The sequence below is a fragment of the Sorex araneus genome, chromosome X (genome assembly GCF_027595985.1).
Source record: "Sorex araneus isolate mSorAra2 chromosome X, mSorAra2.pri, whole genome shotgun sequence".
In the NCBI taxonomy this organism is placed as follows: domain Eukaryota; kingdom Metazoa; phylum Chordata; class Mammalia; order Eulipotyphla; family Soricidae; genus Sorex; species Sorex araneus.
In genome coordinates this window covers 43,093,442-43,110,351 of record NC_073313.1, presented here as the reverse complement: position 1 = coordinate 43,110,351, position 16,910 = coordinate 43,093,442, and the positions used below count along the sequence as shown (strand labels likewise).

Here is a 16,910-nt window from a genome sequence, read left to right as displayed (position 1 = left end):
TTTATTCTACAGGACTTGCCATCAACTACCCAACCAAAAGGACGACAGGTGAATAGCTATCCTCTCTAGACACTTCTCTAAACTGAGCTGCTAATAGCCAATCCTTTATTAACCCTTTCCATCCCATAATGTCTGCGTTTTAGACCATAACATTTGAGCATTAAGAGCTTGTACCATTTCATTTTAACACATTACACATGACTAATTCTCTTTATAAAGAGCCTTTCCTTACATCTCTGTAGCTGTAATGGTTATTGTAATTTCAACCTGATACTTTTGTGTCGATCACTATGAATTCAGCCTTTGGGGATCTTTGGGGATCCCTCTCTCTGAGGTGGAAAAAATTTTTAAAGGCTACAAAATTCATAGAATAACTAAAACATACTTGCTAATGCCCATGTTTAGGCAATCGTTCTTTGAAATTTGAAGATTTTTCTTCATTTGCGTTGGTATGCATATCTCTAAACGCCACTTTCAATGAAAAATATGAGCATAAATATCTTGGCTTTATATTATCATATGCGTCTGCTAATTCAAACACATGAAAAAACCTAAGTGCTGCTTGATATTAGCTTGCCAGTACTTTAAAACTATGAATTTTAAATGCAAATGCAGAGGCTTGTTAATTTTATAGGCTGGATTTACTTAAAACAAAAACATTCACTAGTTCAAGCTCTCAGGTTGGTTTTACAGTGACTTAAACATTAGTATTCAAATTTAATTTCAAGAGATAGACTTTTATGGCATTTTTCTGGAAATGTGGTATTTAAAGTAATCATGTCTGGAGTTAAGCTTTGCATAAATTAGCACCTAATGAAATTCACCCCCAGTTTAGTCTTAAGACTGTATAATTGATTCAACATTGGCTATCAAGACCTTATTTTAAAGCATCCAGAAATCCAGTAATTCATAAAATGTTGCTCTAGATAACCCTTTATATGCTAATCCTTCCTTTTATAGTGTTTCCTTAATTACATTTTCAGTTCATAAAACTCAGAGCCTTTAACTCTGCCCATCTTGAAATCATGCTGATTTCAAGTGCTGTATTGGCAAAGCTGGAATTCTAATTCCATTTTCTTCTTTCCAAAGAATAAATTATAGAACCTTAACCCTTTTTGAAAAATTACTTTAAGTTCACAAGCTTTACAAAATGCGTTTGAGTCACATTGAAGTTGATCAGCAGAATTCTTCTTGCTAGTTTTGTATCCTGTGGGCTATCAGGGCAAAACCTACCTCAAATGCTTGAATTTGTGGCTTAAAGGCAGTCAGCTCAGCATTACAGATTATCCATAAGCATACTTCTTCATAATTATTGGCCTATTCTGCTATAATGAAAGCAGGAATGAAGTCTATATGAGGTACTTCAATGGTAGCCTCCAAATAAAACAGCAGCGATTTGAATCTCTCCACATCAAAGGAAGCACATTGTTTCCAACAGTAGCGATTGTGTGTATTGTATTGCCATGCGTCATTTTTGCTTTCGCCTGAACCTTATGTCCTGTTTGTATTAGTAGTCTTAGTGTGTGGTTAGTAGCACTGTTTTCTCTCACACATTGGCATCCTTTCTTACAAACTCCTGTTTTATAGATCTATGTAAGAGCACAATTTGAATATGATCCAGCCAAGGATGATCTCATCCCCTGCAAAGAAGCTGGAATTCGCTTCAGAGTTGGTGACATTATCCAGATCATTAGTAAGGATGATCACAATTGGTGGCAGGGGAAACTGGAAAACTCCAAAAATGGAACTGCGGGCCTCATTCCTTCTCCTGAACTTCAGGAATGGTATGATTTGTTTCTTGGTTTGCTTGTTTGTTTGTCTTGGAAGGTGTTTGGTTTTTGCTTGGGGGACCTTATCCGACCACTGGTGTTTGGGGTCTACTCCCAGCTCAAGGCTGGCAGGGGGAGGGGTGTCATTTACAGTGATGCTTGGGGGACCATGCTATACTGGGGAATGAGCCAGAACTCCCACATGCAAACAGGTACACTAGCCCTCTAAGCTAGTACCTTGGCCCTGGACTGGTATGTTTGTATTGTTCTGTCTTATAATAAAAATGGAGCCCTGCCCACGCACTTTCAACTTTCTATTGTTGCTTCATAGTGTCAAATATTTGAGCTTCATTTCTGCCTCTGCTATTCAGCCAAAACTCAAATTAGTCCTCCAGGAATTCTCAATCCTCAGCATCCAGTGAGCTGATCATAGTCAGGTCCTCCTTCCACCTCTAAGGAAAGGAAAACCCAGAGAGAGGTAGAGCAAGTAACCTCAGGTCTCATAGTAGTCTCTCAATGCAGAGGTTCCCTCACTTATTTGGCCCACTGCCCCCTGCTGGGGTGGGGGTGGGGAGTCATTCAGCACTGCCCTGGAAATCAACCTTTTTTAAGCAAACACCAAAAGCATCCCCCTCCCAGCTACCCCCTATCAGCCCAGCACCCTCCCCAGAGGGTGATATCACCCACTTCCAGTAGGATTGGCTTTGTAGAACTCTCCACTACCCTGTGCTATTTCAGCCCTTTTAGAATGACCATTTTCCACACCTGCCCACTGCCCTTCCCCCTCCCCCCCATCTCTCTCTCTCTCTCTCTCTCTCTCTCTCTCTGCTTCTCAGACCGTTCTCACTGCTGCTGTTCCATTCCACCAGCAGCAAGACTCCAATGGTGTATTATGGTGTCATGAAGGATATTTGAAGATGTGTTTCAGTATTAGGAGAAAAAAGCAATCAGAAGCCTTGACGCTGGTGGTGAAATTAGTGCTAGAACATTATATGTCTAAAATTCTCCGATGTAAACTTTGTAAAATCCTGGCTCTTTAATAAAATAGGAAAGTTTTTGAATAAATAAAATATGTTCGTGGGCCCGGCAAGCTACCGAGAGTATCCCGTCCACATGGCAGAGCCTGGCAAGCTCCCTGTGGCATATTCAATATGCCAAAAACAGTAACAAGTCTCACCATGGACACGTTACTGGTGCCTACAAATCGATGAACAATGGGATGACAGTGCTACAGTGAAGTGCAGTGTTTGTGGGGCTGAAGGAATAGTATAGTACAGCAGGTAAGGCTCTTGCCTTGCATGCAGCTAACCCGGATTCAACCCCCAGCACTACATACGGTCCTCAAGTTCCACCAGGAGTGATCCCTGAGTGCAGAGATAGGAATAAGCTCTGAGCACAGCTGGGTGTGGCCCCAAAATCAAAAAGAAAAGATAATAAAATGCATTTTGCATTAGAAAATTTAAGTGAAAGCAGGTCGTCTGTTTCCTGACACTTTGTTTATGTATGTCTGGAGCCCAGGATCAAGCCCAGGTCTTCACACATGCAAGGCAAACACTGGCTTCATCCCCAGCCCAGATTATAGATACATTTAACTGAGGAAAGAGGAGTCGCACTGGCTACATATTTGGGCAAAAATCTCTATATGCTCTTAGTGTTAAAGTTGAACTCCCCCCCCCCGCCAAATTTTGACAGTTTGTCCTTTGACAATATAGCAGAAACCTTCCGAATTTTGTTTTATGTGGCAAAAATTTAATGGCCACTAGGCTCTGTACCAAAATATTTGAACCTAGCTCAGAGATCACAAAGTCATCAAGTCCAGAGACACTTACATTTTTTCACCATTTTTCTCATGAATTAATGGAGCCTCTCAGCGAATCTCCTACTTGATTGCCTTCTTCAGCTAACCTATATTTTCCCTCAGATACTCTTCAATTAGGAACGTTAGAACTGAAAAACAAAAGCACGTTAAAGCTGATTTAAAAAAAAAACCCTCCAACACCATCATTTTACAGGCGGAAGTGGAAGTGGAAGAGGAAGTTGGCTTTGCATCCGGCCCCGTCTTTCATTCTGCTCATCGTGAAATAGTTTTAAACATAAGCAGGAAGAGCGATTTCTAAGTCACTTTGATGCTAATGATGTCATTCTGTTACTGATATTTAAGGTTTACAGAACGTGTTCTTGAGTATCACTCATCTGAGCACTAGTTGGAAATAATTATATAGATTCTAGCCACTTTGCCTTAGTCAGAGAGACCATCTATCTCTAAATATAGTGCTTCACTGACACCTAGAAACCCGTCCTGAGAAATAGCAGCAGGGAAAGCAGATTTGCTTTCTATTTCCTGTCATAGAAGACTCAGTTGTTTGGATCACTCCCCCTGCTGAAAAAAAAATAAAGTAAAAAGGGCTTTATGGGAGCCAGAGAGAGTAAAGCGGGTAAAGCACTTGCCTTTGATTGTGCCTAAACCAGGTTTGATCACCAGCACTTGTGTGGTCCCCTGAGTACCGCTGAGCATGGAGCCAGGAGTAAGCCATGAGCACTGCCAGGTGTGGCCCCTAAACAAACAAAAAATTCCAATAATAATATATGAATAAAAGATGCTATAGAAAATACTTTTTTAATTGCCTTAAAAACATTGATTAGGCTGAAGAGATAGTACAATGAGCAGGGCTTTGCACATAGCAGACCCGGGTTCGACCCCTGGGTCCTCATGTAGTCTCCAGAGCCCCCCCAGGAGTGGTCCTTGTGCACAGAGCCAGGAGTTAACCTGAGCACTGCCAGGTGTGTCCCCCAAACAACAACAACAACAATGCACACACACATTAACTAGGTAAAGGGGAGCGAGTAAGCCCTGAGTATCACCAGGTATGGTCCCAAGACAAAACAACAAGAAGAACATCGATTAAGTAGTGGGTAACTCAGTGATCGTTTTTGTCTGAGAACGAGCCCTCCAAGTGATAAAGGAAAGGTTCGGGTGCCTAATAGCCCATTTAGTCACAAGGACCTTTCTGTTACTAAGCACTTCTGTGCAGGGGACCAAGGTTAAAACCAGAGGCACCGGCAGGCAGGCAGGCAGGGAAATCTCTTTGGAGACCTTCCCCCACACTGTAACGGCCGCAAAAGATTATCCCGGCCCACTTTTCAAAGCAAGCTGAGCGCCTGCTCTTACGCCCCTTCAACACCAGGGGACTGTAGAGAGCAGCGCTGTTACTAGGCCGAACAAAAGACCACGGTCGAGGGAGGGCCGAGTGCCCTGAAAACAGCCCTGGCCGCCGGACCACGTTGCGTGGATTTACAGATCGGCTGGGGAGAGCCAGGGACGCTCCAGCCACGCACTCCACCGTGTACCGATCACTCCAGGAATTTGGATAAGCTAAAAGGGTGTCTCTGAAAGAGAGCATTCTTCCCCTAGGCGTCCTCCTAGAACGCCTTCTAACCCCTCACAGACGCTATTGCCAGAGCCGTAGCCAGCGAGGCAGAATGTCGAGGCACCCACAAACACAAACAAGACGTGATTGAGACGCCGAGCCCAAGTGACAGACAGCAGAAATCAAAGCAAAGCCACGTCTCCCACTGCAGCTAGGAGACTTGGAGGGGTTTTTTTGTTTGTTTGTTTGTTTCGTTTCTGTTGTTTGCTTTGGGGGCCACACCTGGGGACGCTCAGGGTTTCCTCTGGCTCTCCACTCGGGGACCACTCCCGAAAGAGCTCAGGGGACCACCCGTAGTTCTGGCAGTCAGACTAGGGTAGGCCATGTGAAGCATCACCCTATGTGCTTTACTATCTCTCTGGCCACAAGGGACACCAGTTCTAAGACACCTATGCTTACCTGATTTTTAAAAACTAATAAGCTTGTAAAACATCTTCAGGAAACAGCAAGGCATTAGTGGCACAGCAGATTTGAAAAGGGACCAAAAGGAACATCCAAGAACAACAGAGAAAGAAACGCAGGGACACAGTGAAAGACTCAGCCCCACACTTAGGAGAGTGACTAAAAAAAATTTTTTAAGGTTTTCATCAACAGGTGAGTGAATAAACAAATCATGACATCCACACATTGGGAAGCTTTGGCGCAATAAAGAGGATAAACAGGCAATACTTTAGTAGAGAGGAACTTCAAAACCATGCTGTGGGAAAGAAATCAGGGCAAAATTTTTAAAAAGGGGACATACCAAATGAGTCCATTTCTGTCAAATTCCTGGAGATGCAGAATGAACCTATAGTGCCAATGGTGGGCTCAAGCGTGAGGAAAGGATACTTCTCTTTTTTTTTTTGTTTTTTTTTTTTGCTTTATGGGTCACACCTGGCAATGCTCAGGGGTTACTCCTGGCTCTGCACTCAGGAATTACCCCTGGTGGTGCTCAGAGGACCATATGGGATGCTGGGAATCGAACCCAGGTCGGCCGCGTGCAAGGCAAACGCCCTACCCACTGTGCTATCACTCCAGCCCCAGGATACTTCTCAGGAGGAAGGTGGGGTGATGAAAATTGGTTCTTTTCCTTGTGGTAGCTTGTGTACAGGGGTTGTATACCATGTGAGTTGTGTACATGTGTCAAAATTGATGACGTTGAATATTTTAATATATTTGAAATATGTTCACTTTATCACCTAAAAGAATGAAAACGCATGAAAGTTGCAAAAACGGGGCCAGAGCTATAGTGCAGCAGGTAGTGTGCTTTGCCTGCTATGCGGCCAACCCAGGTTCATTCCCGGGCACACCATATGGTCCCCCAGAGCCTACCACGAGCTCTCCCTGGCTGCAAAGCTGGGAGTAAGCCATGAGTACTGCCAGGTGTGGCCCCCAAACCAAACTCAATACATTTTTTAGAACTTTCTTTTTAAAAAAGGTTGCAAAAACTGTAGAGGAAGGGATTCTAACTGGGATAATAATCCCAGTGGAAAGAGGCCCACGGGCTGTTGAACATGACTTGAGGGTTTAGGAAGCATTCCCAGCTGAGGAGCGGGAACAGAGCGGGACAGGAAACAGAATTGGCCTCTAGAATGGCAGTGAGCAGGCAGTCCCAACATGATTTGAAACAGTTAAAAGACTTGAAACAATACTGGCAGCCAGACCTGGAAGCTTTGTTCAAATGTTTTGCTTCCTAGTCACATTTTTTCATATCCTGTAGACAAGAAACCAATTGTTTTGGACCCAAATGCCTCACTTTGTTTATTCTGGGTAAATTTCATCGTACTTGACAAGGCACATCAATCTAGTCCTTTGATCTGTTTTGAGTTCCTGAACATTTCATTCCTTCCTTTGCCTCATCCAAGGCAGCAATAAAATGTTAGGCACGGTTTTGAAATTTCCCTCCAGACAGACCCAAACCCTAACAGAGTTTCTCTGTACCTGAGCTCAAAGAAATCCTATTCTTTTCCTAAGAGGCTGGTAAAAATCTATTTCATTCCTCTGACGTTATCCCACAAGTGGCCACACCACAAATTTTTGCTGGGAACATTTTGTTTTAAGCTTAACCACATTTATTATAAGATACTCTATACAGTGTAACATAAGCTTCACATGATCAGGATTTTATTTTGCTTTTTTTTCCAATCTGTGGAAAATGCCTCACTTCTATTTGTCTTCAAAGATCCCATGCCTCACAGAAGCTGCAATTAAGACTGACAAGCTATGCTTCACTGTCTCAGGATGAAAAAATTCCCAGAGCAAAGACTTCATCAGCCTCCTCTGTATGCTACAAAAGCAGCTTATGGAGTTGACTTTGATGCTGTTGCTGGGAACTTACAATATTTTCCAATAAGGTGTCTTTTTCCTAAAGAAAAATCTAGAAAACCCTCAATGAACAAGAGAAGAGAAGGGACATGGAAGCTAGTCTCTTCAAGAATGTGAAAAATGGGCTGGAGCAATAGCACAACGGGTAGAGCGTTTGCCTTGCACGTGGCCGACCCAGGTTCGATTCCCAGCATCCCATATGGTCCCCTGAGCACCGCCAGGAGTTAATTCCTGAGTGCAGAGCCAGGAGTAACCCCTGTGCATCACTGGGTGTGACCCAAAAAGCCCCCCAAAAAATAAAAGAATGTGAAAGAACATTTGCCACCATCATTGAAAACCATGATGCCAGCATACCCTGATACTAAAATTCAGTGAAGGAAATTTAAGAAATATTAGCTAGAGATCATTATCCCTTGTGAGCTTTGAAAATTATTTCTGAAACTTTGGGAAGTAATCTAATGAATAAGTCCTCCGTAAAACATTGGCAAACTGAGCCAACGAGATAGTACAGAATGTAAGGCATTTGCCTGTGTAGCAGATCCTGGTACTATCCCTGGCACTGCATGTGGTTGGTCCCCTGTATACCACCAGGAGTGATCCCGGAGCACAGATCCAGGAGTCTACCCTGAGCACAGCTAACTGTGGCTTACCCCAAACCCTGCTCTAATATGAGATTGAATCCAACAGAATAGATAAAGAGTAATATATCCAGATATGTTACTAATATATTCTGTGGGGTTGTACTCAGATACACAGCCAGTTCAGCATTTGAAAACCAATCAATGTAATTCACCATATTAACAGACTAAAGAGAAAAATCCATATAATCATATCAATAGATGCAGAGGAGTATTTGTTAAAATTCAGCATCCACTTACAATTACGACTTTCAAAAACGGTGTCCTTAACCTAATAGAGGTTACAATGAGCCTATAGCAAACACTATTGGAAAATATCTTAGTGGGTAATAATATGGTTCTATATGCAGAAATTCAGAGGAATCTATTAATAGATGTTTATAATTAATGTGAGTTTCGTGAGTTGCTAGCATAAATATACAAAAATCAGTTATATTTATCAGCAACAAACAGGAAGGTCTTTTTATTATTTATTTATTTTTTTGCTATTTGGGGCCATACCCAGTGATGCTCAGACGTTGCTCCTGGCTCCGCACTCAGGAATTACTCCTGGTGGTGCTGAGAGGATCATATGGGATGCCAGGGATCAAACCCAGGTCAGCTGCATGCAAGGCAAATGTCCCTCCAGTCCCAAACAGGAAGCTTTAATAAAATATTAATTTTAAAATTTAAATATCAAACATACTACCACCTATAACACCTTAATATATTCTTGGGGAAAGAAACAGAACTCTGGTCAGACATCTAAAACTAATTACCTATTTTTAGGAAATGCAAGAGACAGAGGAAGTGTAGAAAAGACACTAGAGGAATGAAATCAACTAAATCCAGACTTGGAAACTATGGGACAGTCTCAGCAACAAATAAATTGCAAGGCAGAAAGGTGAAAGAGAGGAAACCTAGAGACTTTAAGAGAATTTAAGTATGTTTTTTGGAGGAAATGATACAAACATAATTGTAAGATGATAAGAGTGGGTGGATTATAAAACAAAACTAAGCAATGAGTTCATTAGTGTTGAAGCTGGTTTGTAGTACTTGAGACTCATTATTCCCTATACTTCTGTCACTGTCATCCCGTTGCTCATTGAATTACACAAGCGGGCACCAGTAACATCTCCATTGTGAGACTCGTTGTTACTGTTTTTGCATATCGAATATGCCACGGGTAGCTTGCCAGGCTCTGCCATGCAGGCAAGATACTTTCGGTAGCTTGCCAGGCTCTCCGAGAGGGGCGGAGGAATCGAACCCAGGTCGGCCGCGTGCAAGGCAAACACCCTACCCACTGCGCTATCACTCCAGCCCCTATTCTTCTGTATGTTTGAAAATATTCAGCATTTAAAAGATATAATTCTATTTTCCAAACTTTTTATAAGAAAAACAGCAATCTAAGAACCAATATAACAAAACTGTTCAATGTGTTTATGTGATAGATCATAAAATTTATTGAACCATCAAGAATATCTACCAAAAATGGAGGGACAGACACGATGCATGGATTTTAAAGTATAAACCTGTCTGTTCTTCCTAAGTCGATTCAGTGCTTCAGTGCAGTCAAAACCAGAATCCCGACAGGTTTCGAGAGAAACAAGCTAATTTTAAAATGTTCATGGAAATGTACAGGGTCAGAAATATTTTCTGGAAGAACACGGAGGATGACTTTATTCTGCAGGATGCCAAGACTTATTATAAAGCTATTGTAACTTCCTTAATAAGGAATGGGTTTAGAGCTGTTCAGATCAGTTGAAGAGAAAACCCCCAAACACTCCCATGAATAATAAAAGGTCACTGGTGAGAAATGGACAGACTTTTCCTTAAGTTAGGCTAGGACAGTTAGGAATCCATTAGGAAAACAAAACAAGAAAGAAACTGAACCCCTAGCTTCATATCACATGCAAAACCCAGTTCCAATATATTGCCAGGGACCTGCTGTGGGTGAGCAGGCCTGAAGGAGGGGTGCCACTGGGATTAAGAAAAAAGACAGGAGAGAAAAAGCATGGGATAAGGGAACTAACAGTCTCTTGGTCTGAGAGCCCTGACTGTCCTCGGCTTACAGTATTTACTATTCAGAACCAGTAAGCATCAGGAGAACAGATTAGACTTTTACATACCTGAGGGTGTTGTTTAAACATAAACATAGATGTAAAGGGCTTCCTGAAGGGGAAATTCTTGTAGGAGCACTCCAGGACAGCATTCGCTCTCTGGGCTCCAGCAATTATGGATTCTGGTTCCAAAGAGTATATTAAGTACCAAAATGTGGAAGATAAACAGTTTGTAATCTTGAGGCTGGAGCGATAGCACAGTGGGTAGGGCGTTTGACTTGCATGCGGCCAACCCAGGTTTGATTCCCAGCATCCCATATGGTCCCCTGAGCACCGCCAGGAGTAACCCCTGTGCATTGCTGGGTGTGACCCAAAAAGAAAAAAAAAGTTTATAATCTTTAAGAAGGTATCACGATCTGTATCACTGTCATCCCGTTGCTCATCGATTGGCTAGAGCGGGCACCAATAACGTCTCCATTGTGGGACTTGTTGCTGTTTTTGGCATATCGAATACCCCGGGTAGCTTGCCATGCGGGCGAGATACTCTCAGTAGCTTGCCAGGCTCTCCGAGAAGGGCGGAGGAATCAAACCCGGGTTGGCCACATGCAAAGCAAACAAACGCCCTCCCCACTGTGCTCCAGCCCTTCAGAAGGTAATATTGAGGAATACCTTCACAGACAAGGAAAGAGTTCTTTGACAAAATATCAGGAATAGACCAGGGATATCACCCAGTATAAAAGAGCACATGCTTCACATGTAGGAGACCCCAGGCTCACTCCTCAGCATCAGAAAGAAAAAAAATACAAAACACTTGCCAGAAAAGAAAAGACTGCTAAATTAACTGAATTAAGACTAAGAAAGTTACGTTCATCAAAAGAAGCCATAAATGGAGCAAACAGGCAAGCCACAAGTAGAAGAAGGTATGTGCCACCGTTGTAGATGACAAAGGTGTAATAACATAGACCATATCAAGAATTTTTGCAGAACAGTGAGAGAGACAGCTGGCTAGGGAAGTAGTCAAAACTTGAACAGAAATTTTTAAGAGGAAATCCAATAGCTAATATCCATATGGAGTGGTGCTCATCTCATTAATAATCAGTGAGATGCAAACTCAGTGTGGATTCAACCACATATACCCATCATAACTAAAAATTTTATTAATATTATGTTAGGGAGAGAGTGGGGGCCATATCCACTCTTGCTCAGGGGCTACTCCTGGTTCTGTGCTCAGGGTTCACGCCTAGTAGATGTGCTTGGGGGATCCTCCATAGTGCCAGGGATCAAACAGGGGTCAGCCACGGACAAGGTAAATGCTTTAATCCCTATACTATCTCTCTGGTTCCATGATGGCTAAAATTAAAGATTGTTAATATGAAGTTTCAACAAGGACATTAAACAACAGTCACTTTCATGCACTACTTGGGAATATAAATCAGTACAACTTCATAGAAAAATAACTTGCCATGTTCATTAGCACTGAAGGGCATTCTGATAGTGATTTTTGGATTCTCCTTATATTCAGTTCACCCACAGGTCTGTGGTTAGCCACAAGAAAAATCATGTAGTAGTATGCAAAACCTTTGGTAATACCTTTAAAGGCCAATATTTGCCTGTACTCTGCCTAAGAAAGACTCCATCTCTCTAACAGCAAGTGTATGTGGACATTGCCTGTTCTACACACCACAGTCAAGTCCAACGAAATATTTTCTGGCTAGAATTCTAACTGCAGGTTTAATTATAATGTATTTTTTCCCTCTTAAACTGGACTCACCATGTAGTAGCAGTATCATTAAGCATCTACTGTGTGCCTGGCATTGTACTCGAGACGTGTTTTCTGTTTTTTGTTCTGCTCCTTTGTAACAGCCACCCAAGAAGCTTCAAGAGGTCAGGGAACTTGCCAATCGAATGGACTGGCATAGAGCAGAGGCTCTGGTGCCAGATTTGCCTAATAACAAGTGGGAGAACTTATTAGCTGTGTGGTGGTTTAGGGCAAATTGCATAAGTTTACAATCCTTTCATTCCTCTCCTCTGTAAGGTGGTATCACAATTTCACATGTTGCCAGAAATATTTAAGGAGTTAATGCAAGAAAATTACCTAGAAGATCAGCTAATAACACTGAATGTGATTGAGTACTGGCACTAGAACTCAAACCTGGCCCCTCACAGTTGGAGATTCCTTACTCCTTCCTTTGTGTGGCGTGACTGTGTGTTTAGGATTCTTATCTGTATTCTCAGTTAGTGTACGTTCAGAGAACACAATGTCATTTTATTGTGAGTCCCTGGTTTTTAAACATGTCTAGGAAATTGTCATAAAACCCAAACAATGACTTGGAGCTGAAGGATTTGAAGATTGTGAGGGACTGTGTTCGGGCAAATTCATCTACCAGACACTCCAAACTAAGGCTCTTCATTTTTTCAACATGACCCATATATTTGTTTTTATTTTCTTTCTTTGTGTGCTAGGCGAGTAGCTTGCATCGCCATGGAGAAGACCAAACAGGAACAGCAGGCCAGCTGTACTTGGTTTGGCAAGAAAAAGAAGCAGTACAAAGATAAATATTTGGCAAAGCACAATGCAGGTAGGGAAAAGCACGACTGTTGATTTGGCAGTTAAACATCTTAAAGACCAAAATAGATTTCTATTGAAATCGAGTCTCTCTCCCAGAATTCCTCCATGTGAGATCTTCATCAGCTGGTAAAAACTTTAGGGCCCCTCCCCCCTCAGTGGTTGTGATATTGGTTACTGGCCAGATATTTTACAGAATAGACTTTATGGCAAGAAAATGCTTTTGGAAACTAGTATTCTCTGAAACTCAAAGGACCCATTGAGTTCTGACGTCCATTCATGACATCCTCTCTTGACAAGTGCGAACTTTAGATTTTGCTGAGTCTCTGGACATGCCTGTGTTACATTTCTAAGAGTAAAGCTACACTCTGACAAAGAGCTATAGTGCTAGCAGGGGCTTGGGTTCAGGGGAAGCAGGTAACATTGGATACTAACTTGGTTTGGTCAATTTCTGGGATTAATCTTCTCTCCCTGTATGTCCTGCCTCCTAAAAGAAACAAATCACATCATCTTTGCCTTTCTTTAGTGACAAGTTTGTCTTCATGGAAGCTTGCATTCAACTTAAAGGCAAAATAGTCCTTGTTTGGCTGAAAACTGAATTGAGCATCAAAATATTGTGATCCAGAGGCTGGAGTGATAGCACAGCGGGTAGAGCGTTTGCCTTGCATGCGGCCGACCCGGGTTCAATTCCCAGCATCCCATATGGTCCCCCGAGCACCGCCAGGAGTAATTCCTGAGTGCATGAGCCAGGAGTAACCCCTGTATATCGCCGGGTGTGACCCCCCCAAAAAAATCATAATCTGTCATTGCAGTAGAACTTTCAAAAGACTTATAGGACATAAGTTAAAATAATGCAGAGTGGTCTAGGGATATTCTCAGTGGCACAGAAATTGCCTTGCTTGTATGAGGACTTAGGTTTGGGTCCCCAGCATGGAAAAAAAGAGAGAAAGAGAAAGAGAATACATGGTGATTATTCAGTGTAGGATTTACTTATTTTCGATAACTTTTGTACTGATCCTTTCATAAGGAACTTTTTCTGAGCAATTGAAACCCAACATTGGGGTTATTTTCCAAGGTTTCAGAAGTAATTTTCAAATTCAAGCATGCAGGGAAAAATGAACTGAATGTAATCATGCATACCCAAGTTGACTACATACTGCTTCTGACACACATGAGGTGCATTTTTCTTCAATATAACATATATTGTTAACATTCATTCAGAAAAATTATTTAGGCACTGAACTTTATCATCAGATTTACTTTTACATGGATCAGTTGAACAAGTCTTTCCCTTAAGGTTAGTGATTTTTAATAAAAATGTACCATATTTTTATTTCCAATAGAACGTAGCATTTTAGATTATGTACCATGACAGAACACTGGTAAATGGCTTTTTTTGTTTTATAACAGGAAGAAGTATTTAAGGTAGATTAAACATAATTTGTCAGCTATTCATTATAAATACTCAAGTAACATTATTTAAAGAATTTAGTATCAGAAGAATATTGTTTTATACAAAATATCAGCAGCTGCAAGTCTCCATAAACACCTGTATTTCCATGTTTCTAAAAGGTTTACAAAACATGCTGACATTAGATCAATAGGTAGAAAAACTTAAAGATTTTGTTTTTGTTATATTTTAAATGATACATAAAGCTTATATTAAAGTCAATTTAAACTTAAAGCAAATAAGTGACTGGTTAAGGCTATACATTGCCTCATTGACACTAATGGAGGGCTTGTGGATATAAATGAATATTCAATCTATTAATATTCTTTAATTCATCTTTAAGGAAAATGAGAAGTCATTTGAGGGGGGTGGGGGACAAAAAAAATACTGACAAAAAAGGTCAGGTGAATCATTCACCCAAGAAGCTTGCCAGTGAGGAGAGCCATAAAACAGCAAGTCCACTGAACATAGCTAGGAGTAATTCCTGAGTACAGAGCCAGGAGTAAGCCTTGACTAGCTCCAGATGTGGCCCAAAAAGCAAACAAAGTTTAAGAAGTTTTCCAGAGAATCAGACTCCAATCTGAAAATCAGTGTCTTTCATTGTTGTCTGGGGCCCTTTTTGTTGTTGTTGACCACATCAGGCATCCCCTATCTTGTTCCTGGTTTTTTCTAATACTTCGTAGGTAGTGTTTAGTGGTTCTGCAAGTTCACCTTTAAGCTTATGGTGTACACCGGAGTAACCATGTCACTTGGGCCAATCACTTGGCTCCTGAAAGCTTCAACATGAATCAATTGAATTCGTCTATCAAAGATCTTTTCTAATGCTATCATTCAGTGGCTCCTAGCTTTCTCGTTGGGCCAGACAAGTGGGCATTATTTGATGAAACCAAATATTCTTTCACTGCACCATTGTCACAGGCTTGAGCTCTAGTAAACAAGGCCCACCGCATTTGAAGGTTCTCCTCTCACCCTTGATGGAGAAGGCAAAAGTCTCAGAAAGAAGGAACAGGCTTACTTTTCCTGTTGTGTCTTTTTTTTTCTTTTTGGGTCACACCCAGTGATGCTCAGAGGTTACTCCTGGCTCTACACTCAGGAATTACTCCTGGCAGTGCTTGAGGGACCATATCGGATGCCGGGGATCGAACCCAGGCTGGCTGTGTACAAGGCAAACGCCCTACCTGCTGTACTATCGTCCGGCCCCTGCTTTGTCTTTTGACATTGCACCTTTTGACCAAAACCCATGCCTGTTGATTCATGTGAGCTTAAAACCAAGAAACAGGGAAGGTGTGCCACGGTCTTCAGGGGTTTCAGAGCCTGTTTTCTCCTTTTGGTTCCTCTCTGTCAGTATTTGTCACTGCGCCTTGGCCCTCTGTTCTTTCAGTAGAGTCTGCGCTGCTTATTAGGTCCAGGCAGTGTCACTCAGGTCTCTCTGTAGAACTTGTGTTTAGGCCAATTTGTGATGATTTATTCAGAATGTCATTGTTATGGTTCCTTCCCCTCTCCTCCACCCTGACCCATAAATCTGCACTTTGGGGAGCTCTCTTTAATTTTTCTGATCAAGAGAAGAGTTCCAGTTTTTTCTGAACTTCCTGAAATATGCCATCTCACAGGGACTTCCTGTCATCTCTGCAAGATTCTTCAGCTCTTCCATTTTGTTCATTAGAAAGTTCAGAAGAACCATTTGCTTAGTACCTTCAGTTTTAAAGAGATGAGATGTTCTGGGAGGGAAGTGAAGTATTTCCTCAGCTATTCTGCCTTAAGCTATGATGGAAGTTCCTGCAAATAGGCTGTATTGTCTATATAAAGAATTTCTCAGGGCCAGTGAGCCAATACAGGAGGTAAGGCATTTGCCTTGTAAGCAGCTGACCCAGTTCAATCGCGGCACCATATAGAGTCTCCTGAGCACTACCAGGGGTAACCCCCCTTAACACAGAGGCAGGAGTAAGCCCTGAACACTGCCAGGTGTGTGTCCCCAGTCTATCCACCAAAGGAACTTTTTGTAAAAGAGAAATACTGTTGACCTCTGTCAGTAGGGAGATGCTTTAAGATCTTTGAAATGCCATATCCTTTAATACCAAGGACTAGTGAAGTGGATTCTTAGACCCTAAGTCAAACTATTTCTGAAGGATTTTTTCTGGCTATTACAGATGCCAATTATAAGACCTAATTGGAGAGGGGGACTTTCCCTATAGAGAAATTAAGTACAGCCCCCCCCCCATGGTTTGTCTCTAGGACATTGTAGAATTCAGTATATGCTGATGAAAAGATCCAAACCTTATCATCAAATTCTGGAGTTGTCTGTAGCCAGAGTGAAGGAGGAGCATTTTGTTGCTCTTTACAACTGTTAAGAATGAAAATACTCAGACTGTTTTCATTTCTGTCACCAGGAATGGCCCCATATCTAGTTCACGCAGAATTCTGTTCAAACCATGCAGCCCACTTCTCACATACTCTTGTGGCCATCTCATCATTAGCAAGTGTGACCCCTAAAACGTTTGCTGTTCATCACACACATGGTGCTTAAAATCATTTAAATGGGTTCTTTTCATTTGAAAATTGCATCAATTCACAGAAAAGCCAGCCGGCTTCTGGATTTTCTGAGAGAGCAGAGCCTTGGTAACATGACACTCACTTTCTCCTGTGCCACTCTTGACTGTTGATGGCCCTAAGGACCCTGCCTCTTTACCACTCCATTTTCTACGTGGTCCACTTTTAA

General features: G+C 41.8%; 1 protein-coding gene across 13 annotated transcripts in view; it reads left to right on the top strand.

The window, feature by feature from the left end:
• The window catches only part of CASK (calcium/calmodulin dependent serine protein kinase), a 454,745-nt gene that overhangs the window by 412,384 nt on the left and 25,451 nt on the right, over positions 1 to 16,910 (top strand). For 9 of the 13 annotated variants that reach the window (XM_055123462.1, XM_055123465.1, XM_055123464.1 and 6 more), the window contains 3 exons: positions 13 to 48; positions 1,588 to 1,784; positions 12,642 to 12,757. In XM_055123462.1, coding sequence (XP_054979437.1) covers positions 13 to 48; positions 1,588 to 1,784; positions 12,642 to 12,757 — 349 coding nt within the window. The remainder of the gene's footprint in view (positions 1 to 12; positions 49 to 1,587; positions 1,785 to 12,641; positions 12,758 to 16,910) is intronic. The other 4 variants (XM_055123473.1, XM_055123468.1, XM_055123472.1 and 1 more) reach the window with 1 other exon arrangement.